Source organism: Filicampus tigris, chromosome 21, assembly GCF_054856515.1.
Source record: "Filicampus tigris isolate MCC_2025a chromosome 21, RoL_Ftig_1.0, whole genome shotgun sequence".
In the NCBI taxonomy this organism is placed as follows: domain Eukaryota; kingdom Metazoa; phylum Chordata; class Actinopteri; order Syngnathiformes; family Syngnathidae; genus Filicampus; species Filicampus tigris.
In genome coordinates, this window is record NC_141237.1 from 5643829 (window position 1) to 5667849 (window position 24021).

A 24021-nucleotide genomic window follows, 5' to 3' on the forward strand; every position below is an offset into this window, starting at 1 on the left:
CAAATGTTGACTTTAGAAGGACTGCTCAGACACTCAAAGGGGTTTGAAAATGAAACTTTTATTAGGAATTATTTTCAATGAGAAAACAAAAATCAAAAACAAAATGACAGCATGAATGAATGGCGGACTATTGTCATCAAACTATCAATTCCACTGGGAGGTGTTTTGGGGGTGTGGGGCACACACACACAAGCACATTTTTGTACAATATAAAACAGAAAGGAGACCCCCGCCCGCCCATGCACGCTTCATTGTCTTTATATTACAACAGCCCCATCAGCTCCGTTACACTACAAAGTGATGCGGTGGTGGTGGTGATGCTTCTAAAGATAGTCGTATGCGTCAGTGTTTACTCTTCTTGGACTTTTTGTGAGATCGGCTGTGGGGGGACCTGGACTTGGAGCGGGACTTCTTGGTCGACTTCTTGGGCGTCCGTGAGCGCGACCGCCGCGACCGCTTGGGCGTGCGAGGTGACGACGGAGATCTGGGAGGACAAAGGGTTGAAGAATGAAGACCGTCATTATTTACAACGGTATGTAGAAATAACCTGGCCCATATTTCCCTTTTAAAAATGTGGCACAAAAGTGTTCCCAGCCTTGGTTTAGTCTACCATCGTGATGTTACTTTGTCGTGTAAAACATGAGGCATCCATTTCGTGTGGTACCTCTTTGAGGACTTCTTCACAGATGAGCGCGGGGAATCCTTGTGAGAAGCGCGTGAGGACGTGTCCTTGGAGTAGGAGCGCTCGGACCTCTCCGAGCGGGGGGACGGCGAGCGGCCCCGTCTGCTGCTGCCACGCGTGGGGCTGGGAGAGTTGCTGTGTCGCCGCTTCCTCTCCACGGCCGGGGACGAGTACCTGTCGAGACGGGAAGTGAGCGTATGTCAGGCATTGCTTCAAGAGGAACAGCAAGTGCACGTTTGACTCACTTGTCTTTCCTGGTCGGCGTGTCTTCCTTCTCCTTCTCCTTCTTCAGGTCTTTCAACCTTGTGTCCACTTTCTCTTTGTCCTTCTTCTCTCGCTCTTTCTCCCGCTCCTGTTTCTCCTTTTCCTTCTCCTGCAGCAGCACAATGAATATATACTTAACAAATGACGATTCTATTGTCAAAATGTTTGTCAAAATTACTTTTTTTTTTTTTAATTCCATATTCTCCATAACAACATTTGTAAATGAATAAAAACATTTGACATATTTACCTGCTCGTTCCAAATTTCGGAACCGATTCAACCCATGGTATTATCCCATAATTTTTCACCCCCCCAAAAAAACCGTTGTTCAAAATAATGAAACATTTTACATATTTACAAAATATTACAAAATTCCTCCAGAAATTGACATTTTTTAAGGATTCCAAATCATCCCTGCAAACATGCGCAAATTACTCATTCAATTTACTGTACAGCATTTTAGTAGCATCATCTTCTCGGCATTCACCGGCAAATTTCTGATTCTTATTCTGCGTCCTTCCTACCTTCTGCAGTAGTTTGTCCCTGTAATGTTCCACCTGCTCCTGAAAGCTCTGACCGGGCTTCTTGGGCCTCTTCCCCGATTCAAGCTCGTCTTGGAACTTCATGACTTTCACCTTGTTGGGAATGTTAAACACTTTGTTACTCCAAAAAAAAAACACTACTTTTGTCCAAGTGAAGCTTTTCCAATCACTTCAACATATTCCACAAACAGGTGAACTCACAAATTCAGAGTCTTAAATATGCAGGGAAACAACCCCGCTTTGTGCCTCCGCATTGGCCATTTGTTTTTCATTTCGTCTCTCACCTCTATCTCTCGTAGCTTGCTTCGCTTCTCCTCGTTCATTTCCGACAGTTTGGCCTTCAGGTCCGTGTCGTCCCTGGCGGGGTTGGAGTAGCTTGGGGTGGCCGCCGCCGAGCGGGGACTCCGCTCGTCGTCGCTGTTCTCCGCATACCTTCAAACAAGCGCGTGTCCATTAAGATGCAACACAGGACTGCTGTCCAACTTCTCAACTGATAAGCCTCCTCTCACCTTTTTGGTTCTTCGGGCTGCTCAAACGCTTCCCATTTTGAGGTGGTCACAGCTGAAGGTGGAACAAAAGACAATGTGTGCTTGGTCAGAGAAACAGCTTATGGCTGTAATTAAACATGAAAAGTTTGAGGCGGCTCACCTTGAGATTCCAGCTCAGACTCGTCCACGGCTTCCCATTTTGAGGGTGCCACCTTGAAAGTTGCCTCCTTGGACTGGTCGACTTGAAAAGAGAAGACAGATTTCTATTTTGTTACTGTAATAAATCTAATTTAGGCTATTTAAATGTGACTTGTTTGTCAGTTGTGTTATTTTGTGTGACACCACTGATGTTGTAAACAAGATTTTATTTTCAGTTTCTTTTGTTTTGTTTCAAACCACTGCTGCGCTACACTTATAGACTTGTAGCATACACAAATCACTGAGGCCAAGGACTGTTTGATTTTGGAGCTTCAAGTCTACATTCATTCAACGTGAATCGTCATCATATTTCCCGCCGTTTCACTCACAAGGCACTCCGTCGATATCCTCCTCCATAGGCTTGATGGGAACGCCGTCCAGGTCGTCCAGGGGGGCTCCGTCTATCATGGCTCCGTCGATGGGCCCGCCGTCGATGGGCAGTCCGTCCACGTCTTCGATCGGCGAGCCGTCCACGTATTCGCCTATTGGCGCGCCGTCAATGTCCTCCGTAGGCTCGGGCTGCAGAAATCATTATCATCCAGAGTTAGATTGGCATGAGACATTGTTTCATTCATTTTTAAATCACTAACACTTTTGCAATCCATATTTGGCCGTCACTGTCATTATTGCCCTACCACGTTTTTTTCCGAAATGCACCCTTTCCGTTTACCTCAACAGGAACTACGACAGGCTCCTTTTCGGGCGCCAGGTTGACGAGACCCAGGAATATGTTCTGCAACTTGATGAGGAAGGGGTCGGGATACACGGCCCAGTCCTCCCACGCTCGGAAGCATGACATCACGCGTTGCTGTAACCACGGAGACAAGATAGCTGAATGACAGACATCACACAATCCAGCTCTATAGGATTGGTTTGTTTGCGTTTCCCCAGCGCATACCTTGAAGTTTTCACTCTGAAGATGACCTTGGATGGTTTTGTACGTGGCATTGAGATCTGCAAAAATCTGGCAGAGCTTCACTTCAAAACTGTGAAGGAGCAAGGACAAAACGGGTAAATGTTGTGTGGTAGAATGGAGAAACGAGCATTTTCCACAGATTAAACACTTCCCACCACGGTATCAGAGCTAGTTTGCTAGCCAATACTATTGATGAGCCTCATGTGAAGGTGTCTTTTTTTTTTTTCTATTGAATAATTCAACAACCGAATAGTCATTTATGTAACATGGGATCAGGACTGTGTATATGCTTGATCAGTAATAATTATTTGCAGATTTTTGCTATTCCTGGCAGAGCTCGGTCTCTATCTGCCAATATCATCGTACGAGCAATTAAAAAGTCACTTTTCCTGGAGGAGCGCTAACTCACTATTTCCTGTAGTAGGAGGCGTTGGCTACTTTGGCAGAGGAATTGTACAGCACATCAGACACCAGATATAACCGTGCAATCTGAAACAATGACAGCAGTGTTCAGTGAGGAGTGGCATTGATAAGGGGAATTATTTATTATTATTAGTAGCATTATTATTATGTGTGGTTGCCTTCTTGGGGAGCGGCGTCTTGAGGATGGAGAGAGACTCTGTGACGCATTCCACGATCTCTTCGGCGGCCTCGGCGTGAGTGAGACAAAACAACATGGCCTCGGCGACATCGCCCCTCCTGGGCGTCAAGCCGCGGAGCATCTCCTCTAGCTTGTCTCGTTCACTGCAAATGTGCAGAGGAAATATCATTTTGCGTGTCTGGAAATCAGCTACCATTATAAGAATGTTGAGCTTCTTAAACACACTGCGACTATCATTCCGAACACAACGTCTCTTATCGCGTCTTACTCTTCTTTTAAGCAGCCTTTCTTGAGCGAGTCCTCCTCTTCGTCCTCGTCTTCGCCCTCGTCGTACGGGCCGTGGAGGTAGGGATTGAGAGGCGGCGGGCGCCACAGGGAGCCGTTCTTGAACATCCGAAAGTCATCCGTTCGCCATTTGACCGGTGCCTCACCCTGGACACATCAGCATGTGATGTTAATATCAAAATCACGGTCTCACACAACTGGGACATCCTCTGGATTTTTTTCTTCTTCTTCATAGCAGTCTGCTCAAATTAGGTAGAGCAACTAAAAGCCTCATTTACACACAGATGCGGCGAAACGGCCACGTGGGAGCGGTTAATAGAAGATTAACATTAAACCTTTGAATTTCACACAGACAACAAACGTTCCCCCCGCAATGTGTCAGTACCTGCAAAAACTGTAACGTGACTATGTTCCAAAGTTTATTGCTATTAACTACACAGATCCAAATGGGATCAAATGGATTACCAACCTGCAGTATGGTGTAAAGCTTCCACCTGTAGTAAACATGTGCTGGGCTCTGGTTCTCAAAAAGAAACCTTCATGAGAGAAGACATCCACATGTCAGAACAGCAAAGGAGGATGTTTATGAGTCGATGAGTTTATGGGGACGACGGGCCCGCTGACCTGTACAAGGGGTTGTTGATTTCCCGGTTCATGATCATGGCTTCAAACATTGGGCCTTCACGCACCACAAACTCGATCATTCGGTGGATGAGAGAGAGCAAATTCCTACAAGAAAGACACAGTTAAAGCAAACAGATTCAGAAAGGCTGGGAAGTCTAAACAGCTACACTAAACAATTCTATTTGTACTCAGCAGTTTGGAACGCTTTGAACTGTTGCCTCTCGAACGCCAATTTGATAACAAAATTGGTTGCCCTGTTCAAACACAAAGCAGCTCAACAGAGCGACAGAAGAATGGTTGAAGTTGCTAGTCAAGAGTCAACAGGGCACTTTGCTTTCCATTTTCAAAATTCACATTAAAACACATTGTTCTACCTTGGCGTTCAACACAGCATGATACTCGAGCCCTTATTTTAGTGTCATTTGTTTTGCTATTAACTGGTACTGTTTTGTTTTTAAATTGTTATATTCAATTGTCTAATGTTCAATTTTTATTTAAGCGGAGTACTTTGTTTCAGCTGTAGTTCATTTTCAAGTGTTGTGTTGATTTTCGTAAAGATTTATTTTCTCAAACCATCCATTTTCTAATTCTATTCTAGAAACAAAATGTATACATTATTCCAAACCGCGTTATTTGTGGGCAAATATTTTGGAATCTAATTGCCTAAGTCACGATTAAATACACTAAGTTACTCCTAAAAGTAGAATAAACCGCATCTAGCAGAGAGGCAACACTCAAAATGCGTCATGTGACGACACATAAATTCCAAACAATCTATCACTTTGCCTACTTCAATGTGAATGACTATTATCAAGTGACATTTGTGTGCAGGTTAATGAATGCCCTGATGTCTGTATTGCTGAAGTGCAGTTGATTTGAATGATTTTTATACACTACTCAGACTCCTTCAAAGACACTTGAGAATGTGACACACTGACAGGACGCCGGTTAGACCAAAGTTGGCCCACGCGCCGCCTCTCGGTGTGTCACTCTGCTCCGCTGACTGGTGTGATGTGTGTGTGTGTGTGTGTGTGAGGGAGCATCAACGAGTTAGCGGTGATGCCGAGTGGATCACTGGCCGTCATTTTTTTGGGAGATGGTGACCAAATCGGACTAATTGATTCATTAATTCATGATGTCAACACAGATCACAATTACTTGGTGTTGGAGCCGATCGTACCAATGGCGGGGTACAATCCCGTATACTTTCCCAATCCATCCCATGACGCCTTTTTCGGGTCCCGCGCTGCCGCAGACAGTTCAACGTGTGCTGCTCACCAAGGCCATTGTCAAAGGTCATGGCTAGTCTAAGTCATAGTGGCTTGTTTGGATTTGGCAGTGGAGCCGGATTGACTTGAGGTCCCAATGGCGTGACAGAGGCCACGAGGGGAGGATGGCGAACGTGAGCAATGGTAGGATGGCGGGTGTGAACGGCTCGGATTTGTTGCGGAAGATGCTAAAAATGAGCGCTAGACAAATGTGCGGAACCTTCAAAGTCGAACGCTATCTGTTTTGTCACGACAAACTCTTAAGAGCGAAATTATAGTAATTTAGCATCATGTACCTTATTGGCACTTAAAATAAAATTTAAAAAATAAAAATGCTTCGATAAGATGCAGACACCACACCGCCAGCCTAGGGGCTGTGTTGGCCGCATACTTGTGGAGATACTTTACCACAACACTAATACGGCATTTATTTTGTTAATGGGGCGCAGTGATGACCCATTTATACAGTGCCCCCTAGTGTTCAGACTGAGAATGAAATACCTTGTGTTACAGTCTACATTTAAAGAACATAAAATGTCACTTTGTTAATCATAAAGTGTTATATTTGAATGAAACGTGCCCATATTCAAGTCAAGTTTGTGTTTTTGAAAAATACTTGATTAAAATAAAACATTTTTATCACAATTGCAATTGTAAGTACTGAAATGCAAGTACTTATAATCGGGCTAAAAAAAAAATGTTTAAAAAAAAAAAAAAGTAGTTGGTTGTAACGTACCCAAAAGAGCGTGAAATACATATGGTTGTCTAAGGAGTCTATATCATAAGACTTTTAATAATAAGCCTATGGCCTAAAATATACCAGCACGTTGGTCATATTCAAAATTGCATCATTTGGAGCATTTGTACCTCAAAATTCTGTGGTACTTCAACATGTGCTCGCCACTATTTCCGATAGACATGACTACCCAATTTAAATTAAAAATACACACGACAGATGTATTATATTAGCATTTGCTTGGTGACATTATTTAGGATATAGCATTATTATTTGATTAATTTTAATTATAATTATTTTCTCAAATTGTGATTAAAATGCAAATTGGGAGCGTTCCACTTTGGCGGTTCCACATATAAGTAAGGTTGAATGACAAAGACCATATGTGTGTGCATATGTGTGCGTGCACGAAGAGGTGATGACCTCAACCATTGCTCACACACACTGACCTGCCCCCCTGCAGCATGCAGTGATCAAATGATCTAGCTTTATTATTATGGGATGTTGTTTGTTTGGTGTTGGTTTCTGAGTTTGTATACCAATTTAGGGGGAAAAAAGGAAAAAAAGCATGTACCTTTCTGTTGGGATAACCACTTTGACTATGGCTTGCGACAGAGTCTGTATATGAAGTCACATCAGATAATAAACATAGAACGTGAGTATTGTTAAAAAGGCAACATGTGAAATATAAAAAATGCATTTGAAAAGTGACACTGGCCTAATCAAAAACAAACATTCAGTGTAAACTAATTCAATTAAGTAACAATGATCGCTAACAGCAGCTACCTTTCACTCATGATAACGTCTAACATTTAACACACTGATTTTAAAAAACAAAAATAAAACCCATGAGAGAAAAACAACACACACAAAAACAAGGTGTTATTGTGAGTTACCTTCTCAAAGTCCTCCTTGTTTTTGGGTGGGGGGACCAGGGGTGCATTGGGGTTCTTGAGCCTCTCACGGGGCTGCGCGTTGAAAGGGAGCCCCGAGGGAGGCGGCGGGAGGGTGTGCTCCATCATGGACGGAGGGATGTAGATGGGGTGGGGTGGAATGGGCACGCCTTTACCCCATCCCAGTTTCATCTCAAAGTTCATGATCATCTTTCCTGCATTCCAGTAAAAAAAAGAATCTTGTCATTGTGCAAGGTGGTGGTTGTCATTGGAGCAGCTTGTGCATGATGAACGTGCTTATATTGTTACCAGTTGTTCAATAAAGCAATTCAAGTGCACCAGCAGCTGTGCCCTTATTTGGCCACTTGTGGGGGCATTACAGTACATTTATAACTAGCCACGTTCAGCTAAATTAAATTGGCTAACATCCATAACTTGGTACGCAAGTCTCCAGTAACTTTAGTCCGTGAGATTTTGCTTGGACTTTTATGCTAGGTGAAATATTTAATTAATGGTTTCGGGTCTAATTTATTAAAAGTGGTGTATTGAACGTTAAATAAAAACACTACCAAAACAGGAGCCTAAAAAGAGTTCTTAAAGATGAAATGCAAACGACTATGACATAAGAAAACATACCGTTGAGGTTTTTGAGGGCCCGCTCGGCATCCCTCCTGTTCATGAAGGCCACAAAGCCACAGTTCCTCTCCCGTGCCCTCTCCTCGTCCGTCCTGGGCCACATGATCTTCACGCTGGCTAGCGGTCCGTAGCGGCCAAATTCTTGACACAGCATCTCCTCGTTCATCTAACAAATCAGGATACAACGTGTGAACCATCTTTATACATGTTTATTTTAGGAGGACTAAGCAAGTTTCTTAACCCATTAAGGCCTACAGCGCCTGGCTCAACAGCTCCCCAAAAACTAAGGTCGCCTTTGGAATTACCATTGAAAACCTGAAGTTTTCCCTAGAAATTCAATACTTACAAAAAAAATTATATCTCAGCCCCTGTAGCACACAGAAACATAATTCCAAAAGAATTAGAGAGCTTAGACATGTGGCTTTCACACAGGCATAGTTTATTATTTACTAGTAAATAATATATTATTATGTTTCACTTGAAGATGTACAAATGTGTCAGTGCAAGAGAAGCACTATTTTAATTTTAAAAATCGAGTGGTGATTACCATTCTCTATTCTGTTACAAATACATCAATATCGTCATTTTCTACAAACTATATCATATCACGGTCGACTGGTTCAAAGTCCACAAGCGCGTCGTCTATATATCACTGCCGTTTCTTATTTCAGAGTGAACATACCTGTGGATTGATGTTTCCCAGATACAAGTTAGTTGTGGATGGGTCGCCGACATCGTGCGAACCGGGTGCGCAGTCGTCCAAAACTGCAGACACACAAAAGAAAAGACAACCTTCAGCTGCTGTTGAATGAAAAGAAGAAAAAAAACATTTAATACAGATCATCACAGCCACTGTATTCAAAGTCAAAGTTACCACTGGACGGACGGTTTCTTTGTGAAGAACCATCCGCTAAAAGAAGCAGAGACGCAGTGTAAATTTTATTTCGGGGTAAGGTACAAATCAGCGGGGTGAGCGGTGGCCAGGATGACGTGGGGGACCAGATCAGACCCAGTTTTTCCCTTTGTCTTGGAGTTATAAAGACACAGCAGAGCAGCTTTAAGAGGACACTTACATGAACGTCTTCCCTCCATGCCGCCCAGTGGTTCAAAACGACTAACTCGCCCCTTCATCTTGTGCCTTTCGTCCCTCTCCTCCTGGATTCTGAATGGAAATTTAAAAGAATGCAATCAACAATGGCAGACACCCCATACCGACAACCACACTGAATTTGAGTACTTTCCCTCTAAGATCAAAGTAAAGGCCCGATAATTGGATATCTGCTAAATGATTATCCGGTGGTTTAGGGTATGTTAAAAGTATTTTTTCCTCTACAATCTGGTTGGAATACATTCTAGGCCGACAATTTTAAATCTTAAACTTGTTCAATATTTATGATCACAAATCCTTGCATGTCGGTCAGTATGTAGCTCGCTTAAGACGGCAAAGAATGTCTGGACATACTGTTTAAGCTCTTCTTTAAAAAGCTCCAGGTTGCTCTTCTTTTTTTCTTTTTCATTGCTTTTCTTGGCAGACTGCAAAACAGCAGCAAAAATAAAAAGAGAAATCAAACACGGAAAATGACAGCATTTTTTTTGTTTGTTTGTTTTAAACCAAACGCAATACTCACGTGCCGTTTGTCTACAGGTAAAAACTGAGAAGGGGTTTCCAGAGGCAGGATGCTTTTCGACTGGGATTCAAAGCGTGACTTGGGCTTGTACAGTTTGCCTCTTTTCTCATCTGTTGCGGTCTCCTCTGATAGGGAAGACCAACAACAGCATTTTATTGTTCAAGGCAATCTTAAGTGTGTATGAAAACAGCATGCTACAACTGAAAAATGCAAAACTTTTCAAATGTTTAAAGATACACGGGAACTGTTTTACATCATGAAAAAAATGCATGTCTCCTTTCCAAAAATACCGGTGTGAACTTGCCAGTCATTAAATGAACTGGAGGTCTGTCCATTTAGGTAATATTCAGCAATATCGTACCTTTTGTGGCATTAGCGATCCCACCACGAACAAAAGCTTTGATCTTCCCCTCGCCACCGCCTTCGAACGCAGCAAGGAACTCCTCGTAGATTTCTGCCGCTGCACGCTCGTCCTCCTGAACACAGGAATCCAAAAAATAAATCGCATCATTCATTCATACCTTTAGCTGGAGATTCAAGATTTCTTTGAGCTAATGGGGGTCATAAGCATGCATGAAAAAAGTCAGAATCTCTGCCTCAATTGTGGTCAGGAAAAACCCTGCTTACTCCAGGTAATTACAAAAAAAATCGGGAAGTGATGGTGGAAATTTTCACTCTTCATGTCTGGGCTTGGTTTACTTTACTCACTTTCTTCTTGATCTCATCCTGCTCCTTCTTGCTGAGGGTTCTCTTGGCCACAGACATCTTGCCAATACTAAAAGACTTCAGTTTGCTCTCCAGCAGCGCCTGTGGATGCAAAGTACAACAACTTAAAGGCCATTATGGATTCACGTGCAATTACCATTGTCATATGCTTGATTTTTTGACAGCTGCCATTAGCTCCTAGCTGTAGCGCTGCTTAAACCGCGCTACAATATGGGGAAGTTTAACACATGTGTTTTGCATGGTTATTGCAAAGCTCAATCTAATTTCGGTTTGTTAGCAGTAAATTAGCCCAAATAACAAGGGGGCCTTCACCACTGGCACTGTAAGGCCAAATGTCTCTTGAATAAACGTAATCTACATTAAAAACGTATATCACCGTAATAGCAGGAGCGAGATACATTTAACTTTAACGCAGTGCAATGTGTATCAAACTCGACTTCGATACGGGGTAAGCGATTGCGACTTCAGGACCGGGAAATGCTAGCGTTGTTAAGCTAACGCAGTAGCAAGTGTGGTCACACAACCGAAGGTTAGCAGGCGGAATGTTAGCATGTTAGCACAGTGGCGTACACGCTAGACACGATCTACAGTGAACATTTTGTCCGCCGTTCGGCCCATATTAACACGACTTTTGTTCAAACGTCGTTAATATGACGGAGTACATCCAAACAGAAAGGCTAAATTCACCTTAGCGCTAGCCTTTTGAGAACCTCCTGGCGTTCGGTCCGCCATTTTTTGGTGTGGAACTCAAACACAATCGATCACCGACAAGTAGATCATATGAGGCCGATGTGAAAGCTAGGCTACGTAATCAATCCCCGACCACGCGTTAGAAACAAAAAAACACGTTCAAAAAGACTAACATTTGGAATTTGACTATTTTATATTCGAAATCAGAACAACAATTACAAAAATAAAGCAAATAAATTCATACAAATAATATAAATGATACAATCCGCGACCCTTGTTAGGATAAGCGGTATCGATCATGGATGGATGCATAAATGATACAATACAAATAATGTACATATGTAAATCATATAAAATGCCACTACTAATTTCAGGGTACAAACTATACAATTTTATAGTTTATTTGTATTGATATAGTCATATTTGTGATATATATATCATTTGAATATATATATATATATATACATACTGTAGATAGCAAAAACGACTAATTATATTTATACAGTATTATGCATAACTTAACACTACACACAGTTTATATCAATTATCGATTAATCAAGTAATAATAAAAAATAATCATAAAAACACATGATTTAATTATTAATATTATCATATTATTAATAGTATGGTCAATTAATAACATAAAACAAAGAACATGAATCGTGGTAAAAAAGATTCTCACAAACCTTTAATAAGTTTCTTGATTGAACTTATTGCAATATACTCCAAAATAAAGCCACTTCGAGTTTGGTATACAATGTTATATTATTAGCAATAAATAACTACATGTAATTACAGAAATGAAACATGTTACAAAATAATCAGGGCTTGCCAACTTGAACATTTTGAACAATTACGAACATTTCATGTCTTTTTGGTCGTTTAAAAAATACATAATTGTTCATGCATGCATGGAGATTTAGTATAAATATAAAAGCTCTATTCAATTACAGGAATAGCTTACAAGTGTATTCCCGTAAAAATGCGTGAGTCCTCCTTTTTTGTTGGAAAAAAATGCCTACAACAAAACAAATCAACAATGGTAAGTAAGGGAGGTTGAGAACATAATGGACTGTATAAAAATACATTCATCTTAGTGAAAGCAGTCCCATTGTATTTGCTTCTGTTTTTCCTTTTCTATGTCAAAGGCCAAAAAACAAGCGTTTTGTATAATTGACCATTTAAAACGTGGTTTCTGCTTGGCGCTGACGTGTAAGTGTAGTACCACAATCTCACCAAGTAGTGGCGTTCACGACGACATGTACTACAGTATACATTTAGCGATGGAACATGTCCATTTATGATGCTGTCTGCACACTGTCAGTGTTCTATATAATGTATGCTAAATGTTAACATGATAATCAATGTTTCGGCAATACTAAAAAAAAAGTCCTAATACCTCCCAGTGCTTTCTTTCCCCTCCTCTTCTTCCCCCCACGTCCCCTCCTCCCCTTCCATTGAAACAAACGCTACATTCATCTGGTTCAGACTGCAAACTCGCTCCTGCAGGAACTCCCACTTACTTTGAAGCAGCAGGCGAGCAGCCCGCTCGAGTCAGGCCGACAATGTGGAGAGTGTGCGGGCTGGTTTGCGCGTGGTGTCTCGCCCTCCTCGCCCAAGTCTGTAGCGCGCAGTCCCAGAGAAGGTAAACTGCATACAGACTATTGTTGACTACTGTGCAGATGATGTATTCTTCATTCTTGTTTTCCAGACCCTCTTTTACGTGTGGGGGAAACATCACTGGGCAATCTGGAATAATTGGGAGTCAGGGGTACCCAGGAGTTTACCCCCCAAATACTAAATGCGTGTGGAGGATCACAGTAAGTAAGCAATTTGAGTAGTTATATTGCTCGCTGAGTCTGTGATGGACAATTAGTGACCATAACAATGACCGAAATACATGACATATTCATCACGTTTACATAGATACTTGTTATGATAAATATATTTAAAATGGATTTATGTTTTTTTAATCTTACACATGCAGTATAATTATAATACATACAGTATATTATGTCTCTGATATATTATAATGTAATCATTATTACTGTTAATAATTTTACATCCTTTGACATCATTTGTATGGTGCGCACAGTTCTTTAATGAAATCCTACGTGATCAGGCATAATGAAAACCTGCTCAGGCAACATACATTAATGAATCTATACATATTGTACAAGGACTGAAATGAGCTTTTCTACCATATTCTAATTTATTGAAATGTACTTTTGTACTGTAGGGACAATAAATAAAATAATAATAATCATATATATTTTTAATAAATTATTCAAATCATTACAGTACTGTTATTATAGAAGATCATAATTGATTTATATTGTTTATGTTTTGATAATTAAATATGAATATGATTCATGTGTGGCCACATATCCGGCAAGTTGCATTTTTATTTTCATTTAAAAATGTGCTGATTTGTTTTGCGGGTTAAAAAAGTAAAAACAAACTCAATATTTTAAGGCAACACACATTTATCATCAGATAGCAACAATTTGAGAGGATTAATGCTGTCATAATTCAAGTTGACGAAGTTCCTTAAATACGACAACATAACGGTTATGTTCTCGTATTTTGTTGTTAACCCTAATGCCGTAGTCTGTCACTAACCTATGCTAAGGCAGTAGTAACCTCATAAATAGTAAACAAATGAATGAAAACAGAAAATACGGTGGTAACTGAGCATAGTTTCTTGTGCCGCATAGTTTCTTACGTTGCTGAGCAAACTACTTCATTTCACGCCGTTTGTAATCTCAATATTTCGGGACCATCGTAAACCGAGGGCCCACTATATAACAATAGTAATGTATCCGCAACGCCCCCTGCAGGTCCCGGAGGGCAAAGTGGTGGTGCTGTCGTTCCGCTTCCTCGACTTGGAGAACGACAGCCTGTGTCGCTACGACTACGTGGATGTGTACAGCGGTCACGGCAACGGGCAGCGACTCGGCCGCTTTTGTGGTACGTTCAAACCGGGGGCGCTGGTCTCCACAAGCAACAAGATGACGCTGCAGATGGTGTCGGATGCCAACACGGCCGGCAGCGGCTTCCTGTCTGTTTTCTCTGCTGCGCAGCCGCACGAGAGAGGTAGGCGTTTATTTTTTTACGTACAGTACAAGATTACCCAAAAGTCACCGTACACTTCTTTTTTTCCGCTTTTGTATTATTCGGACGGACGTACGGGCGTCAGCATTTGACAGCTTCGGCTTGGCAGTTTTTGTAAACATTGTCATTGCATTGCCGATGGCTTGCCAATTGACATTGTATCAGCGGTGTAAGATTGCCACCTGGCACAAGTTTTCAGATGCTTCAGCGAGTGATAACACTTTAGCCGGACCAACTTGCGGATGTTCTAAGGCTTCAAGCAGAAGATTGTAATGCTCAACAATCTGGTCGTAAGGCTGCCCTGCTTGCACAACAACAAGCAACATTTTCTCTCAGCCGGATGTGAAATTTCTCTGGCATTTATGCTGAGCCCAAACCCCCCACCCCCACCCCCACCCGCAGAGGACAACACATGGTCAGACAGCCTTTTCCTCTCTGCAGGGTAGCAAAGTCTGGTTTGCTATCCAAGAGGAATTTTAATAGCTGGTTCCTTGTACCAGAGCAACTGTAAGACGGACAGCTGGCCTGGCTCTGACATGGTGGATAGTTGCAGAGAGGTTGTTGGCATTCTACAAATCGCCATCACAGGGTTCAATTATGACTTGCTCTTTTTCCAACATGGCTAAGTGGCTTTCGAAATCAGTTACATGTTGCGAAAACCCAGCAATAACAAATTTTTTGTGCAAATTCTGATTCCCAAATTGGGATCACTGAGCCATAGTTTTAGGGTCTGCAAAATCATTTGTAATAAATTATTGTGCCATATAATATAAAAAAAAGTGCTTATCTACATGCCATTGAACTATACAGGAACAAAAGAATGACATAGTCCCATAAGTGACATCGCTATCGACTCAACAGGGGATCAATACTGTGGGGGCCGACTGGACAAACCTTCTGGAACGTTCAAAACTCCCAACTGGCCCGACAGGGACTACCCCGCCGGTGTCACCTGCTCCTGGCACATAGTGGCACCAAAGAACCAGGTAAGGAGCTTTTTAGAGAATCTTTTGTCCTGTAAACATATCAAGCATTTTCGGAGACAAGTACACAAGGCTCCGCATGTAATGGGAGACAGTTGCGTCATCCCACAAATTGCACTGGTACCCTTCAATCGTCTTGTTTGAAGCGGCTGCTTGATTAAAGACTCTCCCATCCCCCCCCCCCCCCCCCCCATTGCTGCAGATCATTGAAGTCAAGTTCGAGAAGTTTGACGTGGAGCGAGATAACTACTGCCGCTACGACCACGTCTCCATTTTCAACGGCGGAGAGATCAATGATGCCAGGAGGATCGGGAAGTACTGCGGAGACAGCCCCCCTGCGTAGGTCTCACCACTTCCTCATTTTTATTCCATCTCATCCCAGCATTACCGATACATGGTATCGGTATCGAGCTGATGCCAATACCAGCCACCGATGCTTAAGGTAAAAAGAATCTGACATTGAGTAAGTCCTCCTTGGCAATAGTTGACACTATACTGCGGCAATTTGACACATTAGCGAATCATCATCTGCGTCAGATAAAATGGTCTTTGTTCACAATTTTTTTGTAATTTTGTTTCATTGAAATTTTATAAATCAAAAGTACCAGAGGTATCGGTACTCGGTATGGGTGAGTATTCAAAGAGTGAACCATCCCGTCTCTTAATTCTCATTCCATCCCATCGCGACATCGCAGGCCCGTGTTTTCGGAGGGGAACCAGCTCCTCGTGCAGTTCCTGTCGGACCTCAGCCTGACCGCGGACGGCTTCATCGGGCACTACAAGTTCCGCCCCAAGAAGTTCTCCGTCACCACAACGGCGCCGCCAACCACCACACAGCCGGTCACTACCAGGCCCATACGTAGGTAGCAACATTCATCTTACAACTCGGTGAATACGACAACATTGCCGCACACTAGTGAGCCTTTGGCAGACAAAAAGAACCACCCACGCTTATTTTCCCCCCTCCACTGGCGTAAGCCTGTTATTTTGCCATTAGATCATTGCGGTTGGCCAATCTTTTTTTCCACTACAGCAAGAACAAAATTTAAACAGCGTTTTCAAGTATTGTGTTTTCCTCCATGGAAAATAAAAACAGGGCATTTAATAAATCCTAAGAAGCTACATTTCAGGAGTGAATTTATATAAAAAAAATGTTTTAATGAAATGTGAACATACTGTACATGTTGTAGTATCTGTGTGTCTTTAAGGGGCGGGGCGTGCCGGGGTGGCATGGGACATGGCATTTTTCTGCAACAGACAGATTGATGTTTCACAAAATAATCTGCTAAATTACAATGTATTATTTTTGTGTGTGTGCGTGCGCATGTTTGTTTGTTTGCAGCACTCAAGTACTCCGTGGCTTTGTGCCGGCAGAAGTGCAAACGACGAGGCACACTCGAGAGCAACTTCTGCTCCAGCAACTTTGGTGAGGCTGTCAGCAACGTATCCTTCCAGTTTCTTTTCCTTATGTTTAGGATTCCTTTCTAAATACCTTTTTTTTTTTTTTTGCTTTTATCAATCAATTCGTTAGTGAAAATAAAGACTTTTTTTTCACTTTTGTAATACAAAATACACAATTTGAGAGTTCTAAAATGTTTAACTAAAGCTTTTTTTCTGTAGCCTACTTTTCAATATTCGTTCTAACTGTTATGATATTGTGTTGAATTTACACTTATCTATCTAAACGCCTCACTTTTTTGCCAATTTTATTACTTTTGTTTAAGTATAGTAATTGTTGAGCAACTATCTGTGTACATGCATTTGGTTTCCCGGCCAAAAAAACAAAAGGGCAACGATAACAACTGTGAACACCTTGTGATCAAACGTGCCTTTCTACATCCTTCTCAACGGAATTATTCTATTTATGAAGTCATAGCCCTCTTGATAGGCCTCTCAAAGGCGTCCTTGAGAGGAAGCTGAGAAGAGCGTACAGTCAGGATACAGTACAGTGAAAGCGCTCCAGTGGAGTTAAGCCTTGATAAATGATGTGTATTCACGCCGTGGTGTTTACCTCTATGGGATATTTACCACATGACTCGATTTGCTTGGCATTCCCAAAAAGAGGAGGAGGACTGGCATGGGGCACGTGCTTGGTGTGGAATGTGGCGGGCACCTCAGGCTAGGGTGGAAACCCAAAATATTAAAGGGTGCATAATTATGGAAGATTTGCTTTTTAAGTATCCAAATAGTTGGCTCCCTGTAGTACCTGCCCGCCGATCAAGTGTGAAATTAACCAAATAAGTCTTTTTTATTAGCTGCCCATTTGCGAAAATGTGCCTTTGAGTGAGACAGTTGTGATGTCACAATTCGGCTCATCTGGCGAGTTTCCCGCCCATGACTAGGCAGCTGGGCTAAAGAAAGATTCGCCATTTTGAAGCAAAGCACTATCATGTTAAAGCTGAAGGTTTTTTTTTTTGCTGCATGTGCCACGTGCAAAAATCATCCACACTCATTAACAAGTGTATTCGGTGATGAAGTGCAGCCTCCGCGAGTCAAAACATAATTTGCTTTTCAGGCGAAGCACTATCAAAATAAAACAAGCTGCGGCTTTAGCACAAATTAGCAGCTAGCGTCTGATAACCGGCACATATTTGGATGCTTGTTTTCAACCTGGGTATTTGTGTTGCATGCACCACATGCACAATTCAGACACATTAATTAGCGAGTGACATTTGATGGCCTCGTGTTGAAGTGCTGCCTCCACGAGTGAAATGCCATAGCTCTTCAAATGAGCCCTTAATTGTTTCTATCGCGCGTCAGCTTGTAGGGGCTGCTAGCTTTAACCTTTTTTGTATTTTGAAGGACAGTTATTATTATCCACTGTTTTTACGACAGAATATTTGAGAAAAAATCGGATTATTATTTTACTTACTTACTTTGCTTTACATTTTCGTCTGCTGCGTGAATGTGTGTCTAGTGATCACCGGCACGGTCATCTCGGCGGTGACGCGTGGCGGGAGCGTACACGCCACCGTGTCCATCATTAACGTGTACAAGGAAGGCAACCTGGCCATCCAGCAGGCGGGGAAGACGATGAGCACCAAGATGGTCATCCTGTGTAAGAAGTGCCCATTCATCAGGAGAGGTGAGTGCCGCTATCTGTTAGCAACGTTAGCTGAACCTGGCGTTCTTTTGGATATCATCTCATATCGTCAAACATTTAAATAGACAAATATTATGCATTTAGTTCTACTTAGTGCGTGTACCCTGAAAAGACAATAAAATCATTTTCACTCAAGGAGGCAGCACTTGACAGAGATACATCACCAAAAACCCCGGCCACCGTGTCCACAATTTCAGCGAACCATTAAAAACGTATATCGCCGCTTATCAGAAGCTAAAGCTACTAGATCATTGTAATCTCACAAAACTCAATGCAGCTTTGCTTACCTTTTGGCTTTGACATGATAGCGATGCATCACACCCATAGGGGATGTTCACCCAGCCTGTCTATATCTGAACAACTGACTACTACATAGTTCTCAGTCTTTGTATGTTTACAGCATTAAAGATCCTCCTTGTTGGAGAGTGACGTATTTTGCAAAAATAACATTGGACAACCAAACAGTTAGAGAAGGAAGTAAAGTGCAATGAAGTTGACTAGTAAACATTATAATGCATTTCAAAGTTCATCCTGAAAGCCTTGAAATTTTTGTCAGTAGTGTATAATACAGAGTAAAGTACCTGTGTGGAAGTGGAGCAGATTCTCACGCGTGGCCTCCCCCCTCCCCCTCCCTCCTGAATGTCTCCGTCGTTCCGCCGCCGCATTCAGGCTCTCTGTGTGTGACCTCACCAGGCTTGAACTACATCTTCATGGGCCATGTGGACGAGGAGGGCCGCGGCAAGGTGGGCCCCCACCACTTCGTGCTGGCCTTCAAGACCAAGAACCAGAAGGCGCTCAGCGTGCTGAAGAACAAGCGCTGCTGAGGGGCGGAGCCGCGTGAAACGACAGATACCTGAGCAACACATTGCTACAATTAGGATTCATTCGCTATGCATTATACTTTGAGCTAATCTATAATCGCAAATAATACAGTACATACATCTAAATTGGTGACAATCAGCGATTTAAATTCTACTCATTAAAGTGAGAGTAATATATGCAAAAATGTTATTATAAAATGAAAAATATAAATATGTTTTACAGATGTTTAACTATTAAATTAATTAAAGAGTTAATATAAGATTTTTTTTTCACTGCTGTTAAAATGATTCCCAAAGTATTTGAATGGACTAATGAATAAACAAAGAAAAAAAAAAACATTTAAATGATGTCATGTGATTTTAAACAACTAAGTCTGATTTTTCCTGACTATAATTTGCTGGTCTCATAAAGAATATGAAGGAGCATTAGAGCTGCACTGAAAAGTAAAAGAGTAAAAATATTATAATAAGTCATCGTTTTACGAGAATAAAATCAATCAGTAATCAGTATATCATTTTATCTTTGTAATATTAAATCCTAAATCTTAAAATTATGACTTTTAATTTGGAAAACATACAGCTATTCTCGTCAAGGTGTTACTTCCTTCTTGAAAATATATTCCTTTAAATAAAAAATACATGCATTTTTTTCTTGAATATATACAACTACTTAATCTCATGATTGAATTCTTGAAAATAGACAACTTTTTTTAATGGGAAAATATACCATTTGGAAAATAGACTTTTCCCTCCCAAAAAATACAGTGTGTAACTCACCTCTAAATTATACACCTTTTCTCAAAATATATAGACTTCTTTTCTAAAAAAATACAACTTTATTCTCGTAATATCAATCTTTTAGTGTAATTATTTCTCTTCTCTTCAGGGCGGCCCCAACACTCTGTACCCTATGGGTCTGGGAAATTTGATCAACGTTTTAAAGCCCCAAATTTATATAGATATTTTTTTGTAAACTGTGCAATATTTGATACATATTGTATGAACTGTGTATTACTCTATGACTTTTACCCTTAATGTATTGCTTTTCAATAGAGAGCTAAACGATGACAACGAAAATTTGTGAATATTATTTATATTTTATTATTGTCATGCTCCCTAATAAAAGTTCTACAATAATTTGACTTCAAAATGTCTTTTTTTTTTGGAGGAGCAAAAACATTGCACCACGTGGTGAAATGTTTGCATAAATATTTATTAATATTTCTGTCTTTACAAAAACGTGAGACTACATGGATATTGTTTCTAGTTCGCCTCAGTCAGTCAGTTTGTGTTTTCCTCTTATAGAATAAAACGAATATCAGGAGATGGAGAGGAAATGTAAAAGGCTTTAGTTCCTGGGGTAGAACATGGCATATTTGGAGGTACGGAAGCCCAGCAGGTCCCGCATCTCGTTGCGGAACTTGGACAGGTCCTGGCGCAGGTCGTTGAGGTTCTCCACGGTGGCCTGGTCTGTGCTCTGCATCTTCTGCCGCGTGGATGTCAGGTAGCGGTGCACCAGGCAGCACATGATCTTCTGGTAGTTCTCGTCACGCTTTTGTTTCAGGTTCTTCCACTCCTGCGCGGGAGAGCAAACTGTACGTGATCGCTTCGTTTGAACTCAAGCACAATGTTAAAAACCTAACTTTTAAAGCCTTTACCTTTGCTAGAAAACCTGACTCAGGCTTGAATTACAAAAGATGTAGACTGCCATGTTAGCGTCTTGTGCTAGCCGCCGTATAATATATGGCAGTACCTTGACTTACGATGAAATTACGACTTTTTCCATAACAAGCAGCAATTTGGCAAATAGTGGACAATTATTTTCAGTCTTCTTCAGGTATATTCTTATGCATGTATTATACAGCCCCCTAGTGGCTAAGATACACACACAGGAAGGGGCCACAAAACGACAGCATGAAATCGCACTACTTGTTGAAGTCTCGAGTGCTATTTTTCTATTTAAAAACAGTTAATATGTCTATTTTGCTATGTTTGACAAGAAGAGCACAAAGTCAAGAGGTAGACCTCCACTGTAGACTTGACACAACATGAGCCATTGTTCTCACCTTCAAGCTGTTTTGTCGCTTGACTCGTCCCTTGGAGGTGTGCGAGCAGATCCACTTGCTCATACTAGTGAGCAGGTAGCAGACGGTCTTGGGCGAGGGCAGGATGTTGAACGGGGGTGGCATCGTGCACTTGTCATCGAAATAGCTCAGCCACAGTTTGGCCCTGGCAAACTTCCACTCCTTGTCTTCGTGATTCTATCAAACAATCACATCAAGATAGATAATAATAAAGATAATAATAATAATAATAATAATAATAATAATAATAATAATAATAATAATAGTAGTATAAAGTAACTAACTCTGGCTGGAAACGCTAATTGGAAATCCAAACTCCAAACCCCAAATTTGTCTTGAAATCTTAATTTGAAACCTCAATACACTTCATAAAGGTAACGGGGTTGACGTGAAAGCAAATGGAACACTCACAGCAATTTGTCTGAAGCTTTTATGGAGCATGGCCACCAGCAGCTTGGTCAGCACAATGACCACCACGATGTTGTAGGTGCCTATAATCAGGGCGCCCACAAAGGAGCGCAGTTCTTCTGTGTAGCTGATGCGGGTGACGAAGAGCGCCACATGAGCCAACGAGAAGATATACCAGAAGAGGGCATAGCAGGTGCCCATAAACCTGCCAGAAGAGAACAACATCAATCTTCTCTCAAGCATTCAAATCGAGCGAAGTCTAGACGTACGTGTGGAACGCGTCATTGCTCTGCTGCTGGCAGAAAATGCCCTGGCAGTCGCTGGGCGGACTCTTGTCTGGGTCTTTCTGGTCCTTCCCGTAGAGTTGGGTGAGTCCGATGGTGAAGGAGAACAAGACGAGCAAGAAAAGGCCCAGAAACTTGCCGAACTCCTGCAGCATCTGACCCATGGAGATCTGGCGAGAAATGTTTTTTAATGTCAATAAAGAGACAGAGAGGACATTTACGTGAAGTTTACGAGCCCAGGCCCATGTTCTTACCATTTACGGTTTACCTTTACGAGGGTCTTACAGTTCTAATTTCCTTTATTCTGCATCCGGAATCATCCCTCATGTTTTTCAGTTTTTAGGGCCTTTGTTCCATGAGGCTGCTAAAATCATACCGCCTCTTTTCCCTGGATTAACCACTTTCTTATGTATGAAGGGCCTATGTCACAGTCCATGTAGGTCATCCCTGGCCGCCTGTTAGGCAAGGACAACAAACTCACCACCACAGGGTTATTTGCCAGTCATCCAACGTTGTCTTTCCCTGAACCGCATGATCGTACGGTCTGTTTTTTTCTTGGAACATTCCTTTTTCCATGAACGATGATCCTTTGCAGAGTACAACAAGTCTCAAGACTTAACAATACCTCGATCATCCATCATATCTTGTTCATATGGTTTCTTGGCCCTCATACTGTACATTATTCATACTGCTGTTGACATATGTTACTAGGGCATTTTTCTTCCAAGTGTGATTTATGTTTATTTTATAGAAATATGCTTCCACCATGTTCCAATTTGGGTAATAAACCCTGGTTGGGTGGGAAAAGGGTCATCTCCCTACCTATAGGGAAAAGTGGAAAAAATAACAGTGAGTGGGAAAGATGACAGACCACTTATTTTTAGGCCAAATATTTAAAGACCTTGAGGGGGGGCTATCTGTTTGCGAGGACTGACAGATGCTGCAGGAAGGTCAGAACAAGTTTCCAGTGTGAATGAAAACCACTGCGTCTCTCAAGGGGAACGCGCCGGCGCACTGTTTGCTTAGCTCGTTTTGACAAAAAGCTCATCTATGAGGGTGATCCATTCCCATGTCACTGAAATTTCCTCAGTGTGTTACGCCACTTTGGGTGCGTCTAATTTGGGAGCTGCGGCGGCTCGTCTGGCCTTGGCCGACGTGAAAACTGTACAAACACAAGCGGAATGCCGTGGCTCGGGACCTCGGTACCCTCTGTACCTCCTGTTTAACTTTTTTAAACATGTCAACCAACTCTATTTTTAAAGATCATATGATCCAAATGTAGCAGTTCAAAGCCAGGCACCTTGACATTTTTTTTCATATATTCCTGTACCTCCAACCATTTTAACAACTAATTTGAAAGGTAAATATGCAAATGATCAGGGCAGCAGGTTTTCCTAGCGGTTAACACATTTAACTTAAGGTTCTGGGTTTGAATTTGCTCCAACTTTCCCTTGTGAAATTTGCATGTTCGCCTTGTGCGTGGATGTCTCCAGGTAACAGATCAGAATTATGCACACTCACTCACACTTTCCAACCTTAGTAGGTGATATTGACAGAATGAAAAACTGACAAAATGAGAGAAAACCTTCACAGCACCTACTGACTCACACATGTGGAAAGGCGTGGGCATCCATCTCATGCACTCGCAACGCTAATCATTTTTCCATTTGGCCCAGACAGACAGTGATGTCACAATGACTGAACGGGGGCTTGGGGGCGAGGTGAGTGGAACAGTGAGAAGGCGGAGGGCGCTAATTAAACATTGTCTGGCTCTGGCTGTTTTATAAGACGACCTCAAACATGGTGGTCTGACTTGCCGGGAGCACCTGAGAACGTCTGAACAGAAGTTGCACACTTTTCTCTCTCTGATGTAATTAAAAGGCAAGTATGTACAAGCTGTAATTCACAAGAAAAAAGAACATAGTACTGCATATGTTTAATAAAAAACATTAATTTCTGCTTCATTGCTGGCATTTTTGTTTTGTTTGTAGTGTTCACTTCCACCGTGGGCGTTAAAAAGCGCATTTTCAGATTTGAGATGTTTCAA

General features: G+C 41.7%; 3 protein-coding genes across 16 annotated transcripts in view; 1 reads left to right on the top strand and 2 right to left on the bottom strand.

Annotated features, from left to right (window-relative positions):
* Nucleotides 1–38: 38 nt before the first annotated feature.
* Nucleotides 39–11307, bottom strand: u2surp (U2 snRNP-associated SURP domain containing). Of its 2 annotated transcripts, XM_086021015.1 has the most exons (26): nt 11175–11307; nt 10470–10568; nt 10123–10237; nt 9762–9886; nt 9596–9666; nt 9207–9295; nt 9008–9043; nt 8816–8898; nt 8134–8299; nt 7501–7712; nt 7179–7222; nt 4601–4705; nt 4446–4512; nt 3960–4123; nt 3672–3834; nt 3500–3579; nt 3073–3160; nt 2845–2982; nt 2504–2693; nt 2137–2217; nt 1998–2049; nt 1773–1920; nt 1471–1581; nt 928–1055; nt 665–856; nt 39–484 (listed from the first exon to the last, which is right to left on the bottom strand). In XM_086021015.1, exons 1-26 carry the CDS (start codon nt 11217–11219, stop codon nt 343–345), a joined length of 2934 nt encoding a protein of 977 aa, XP_085877141.1. In that variant the 5' UTR covers nt 11220–11307; the 3' UTR covers nt 39–342. The 2 variants fall into 2 exon arrangements, with proteins under 2 accessions (XP_085877141.1, XP_085877142.1); XM_086021016.1 differs by lacking the exon at nt 9008–9043.
* A 1331-nt stretch (nt 11308–12638) lies between these two features.
* Nucleotides 12639–20324, top strand: pcolce2b (procollagen C-endopeptidase enhancer 2b). Of its 4 annotated transcripts, none has more exons than XR_015084483.1 (9): nt 12639–12822; nt 12889–12997; nt 14018–14273; nt 15153–15277; nt 15477–15613; nt 15970–16137; nt 16617–16700; nt 18192–18359; nt 19071–20324. XR_015084483.1 is itself a non-coding variant. In XM_086021363.1 (9 exons), the coding sequence occupies exons 1-9, from the start codon at nt 12743–12745 to the stop codon at nt 19199–19201; spliced, it is 1278 nt and encodes a 425-aa protein (XP_085877489.1). In that variant the 5' UTR covers nt 12639–12742; the 3' UTR covers nt 19202–20324. The 4 variants fall into 4 exon arrangements, 2 of the variants coding, with proteins under 2 accessions (XP_085877489.1, XP_085877491.1); XR_015084484.1 differs by having other exon boundaries at nt 19047–19193; XM_086021363.1 differs by having other exon boundaries at nt 15970–16133; nt 19047–20324.
* Nucleotides 20325–20390: 66 nt separating this feature from the next.
* Nucleotides 20391–24021, bottom strand: part of trpc1 (transient receptor potential cation channel, subfamily C, member 1) — a 42120-nt gene continuing 38489 nt past the window's right edge. For all 10 annotated transcript variants that reach the window (XM_086021353.1, XM_086021354.1, XM_086021352.1 and 7 more), the window contains 4 exons: nt 21960–22144; nt 21694–21895; nt 21265–21459; nt 20391–20774 (listed from right to left, as the gene is read on the bottom strand). In XM_086021353.1, the coding sequence (XP_085877479.1) occupies nt 20547–20774; nt 21265–21459; nt 21694–21895; nt 21960–22144 (810 nt within the window). In that variant the 3' untranslated portion in view covers nt 20391–20546. The remainder of the gene's footprint in view (nt 20775–21264; nt 21460–21693; nt 21896–21959; nt 22145–24021) is intronic.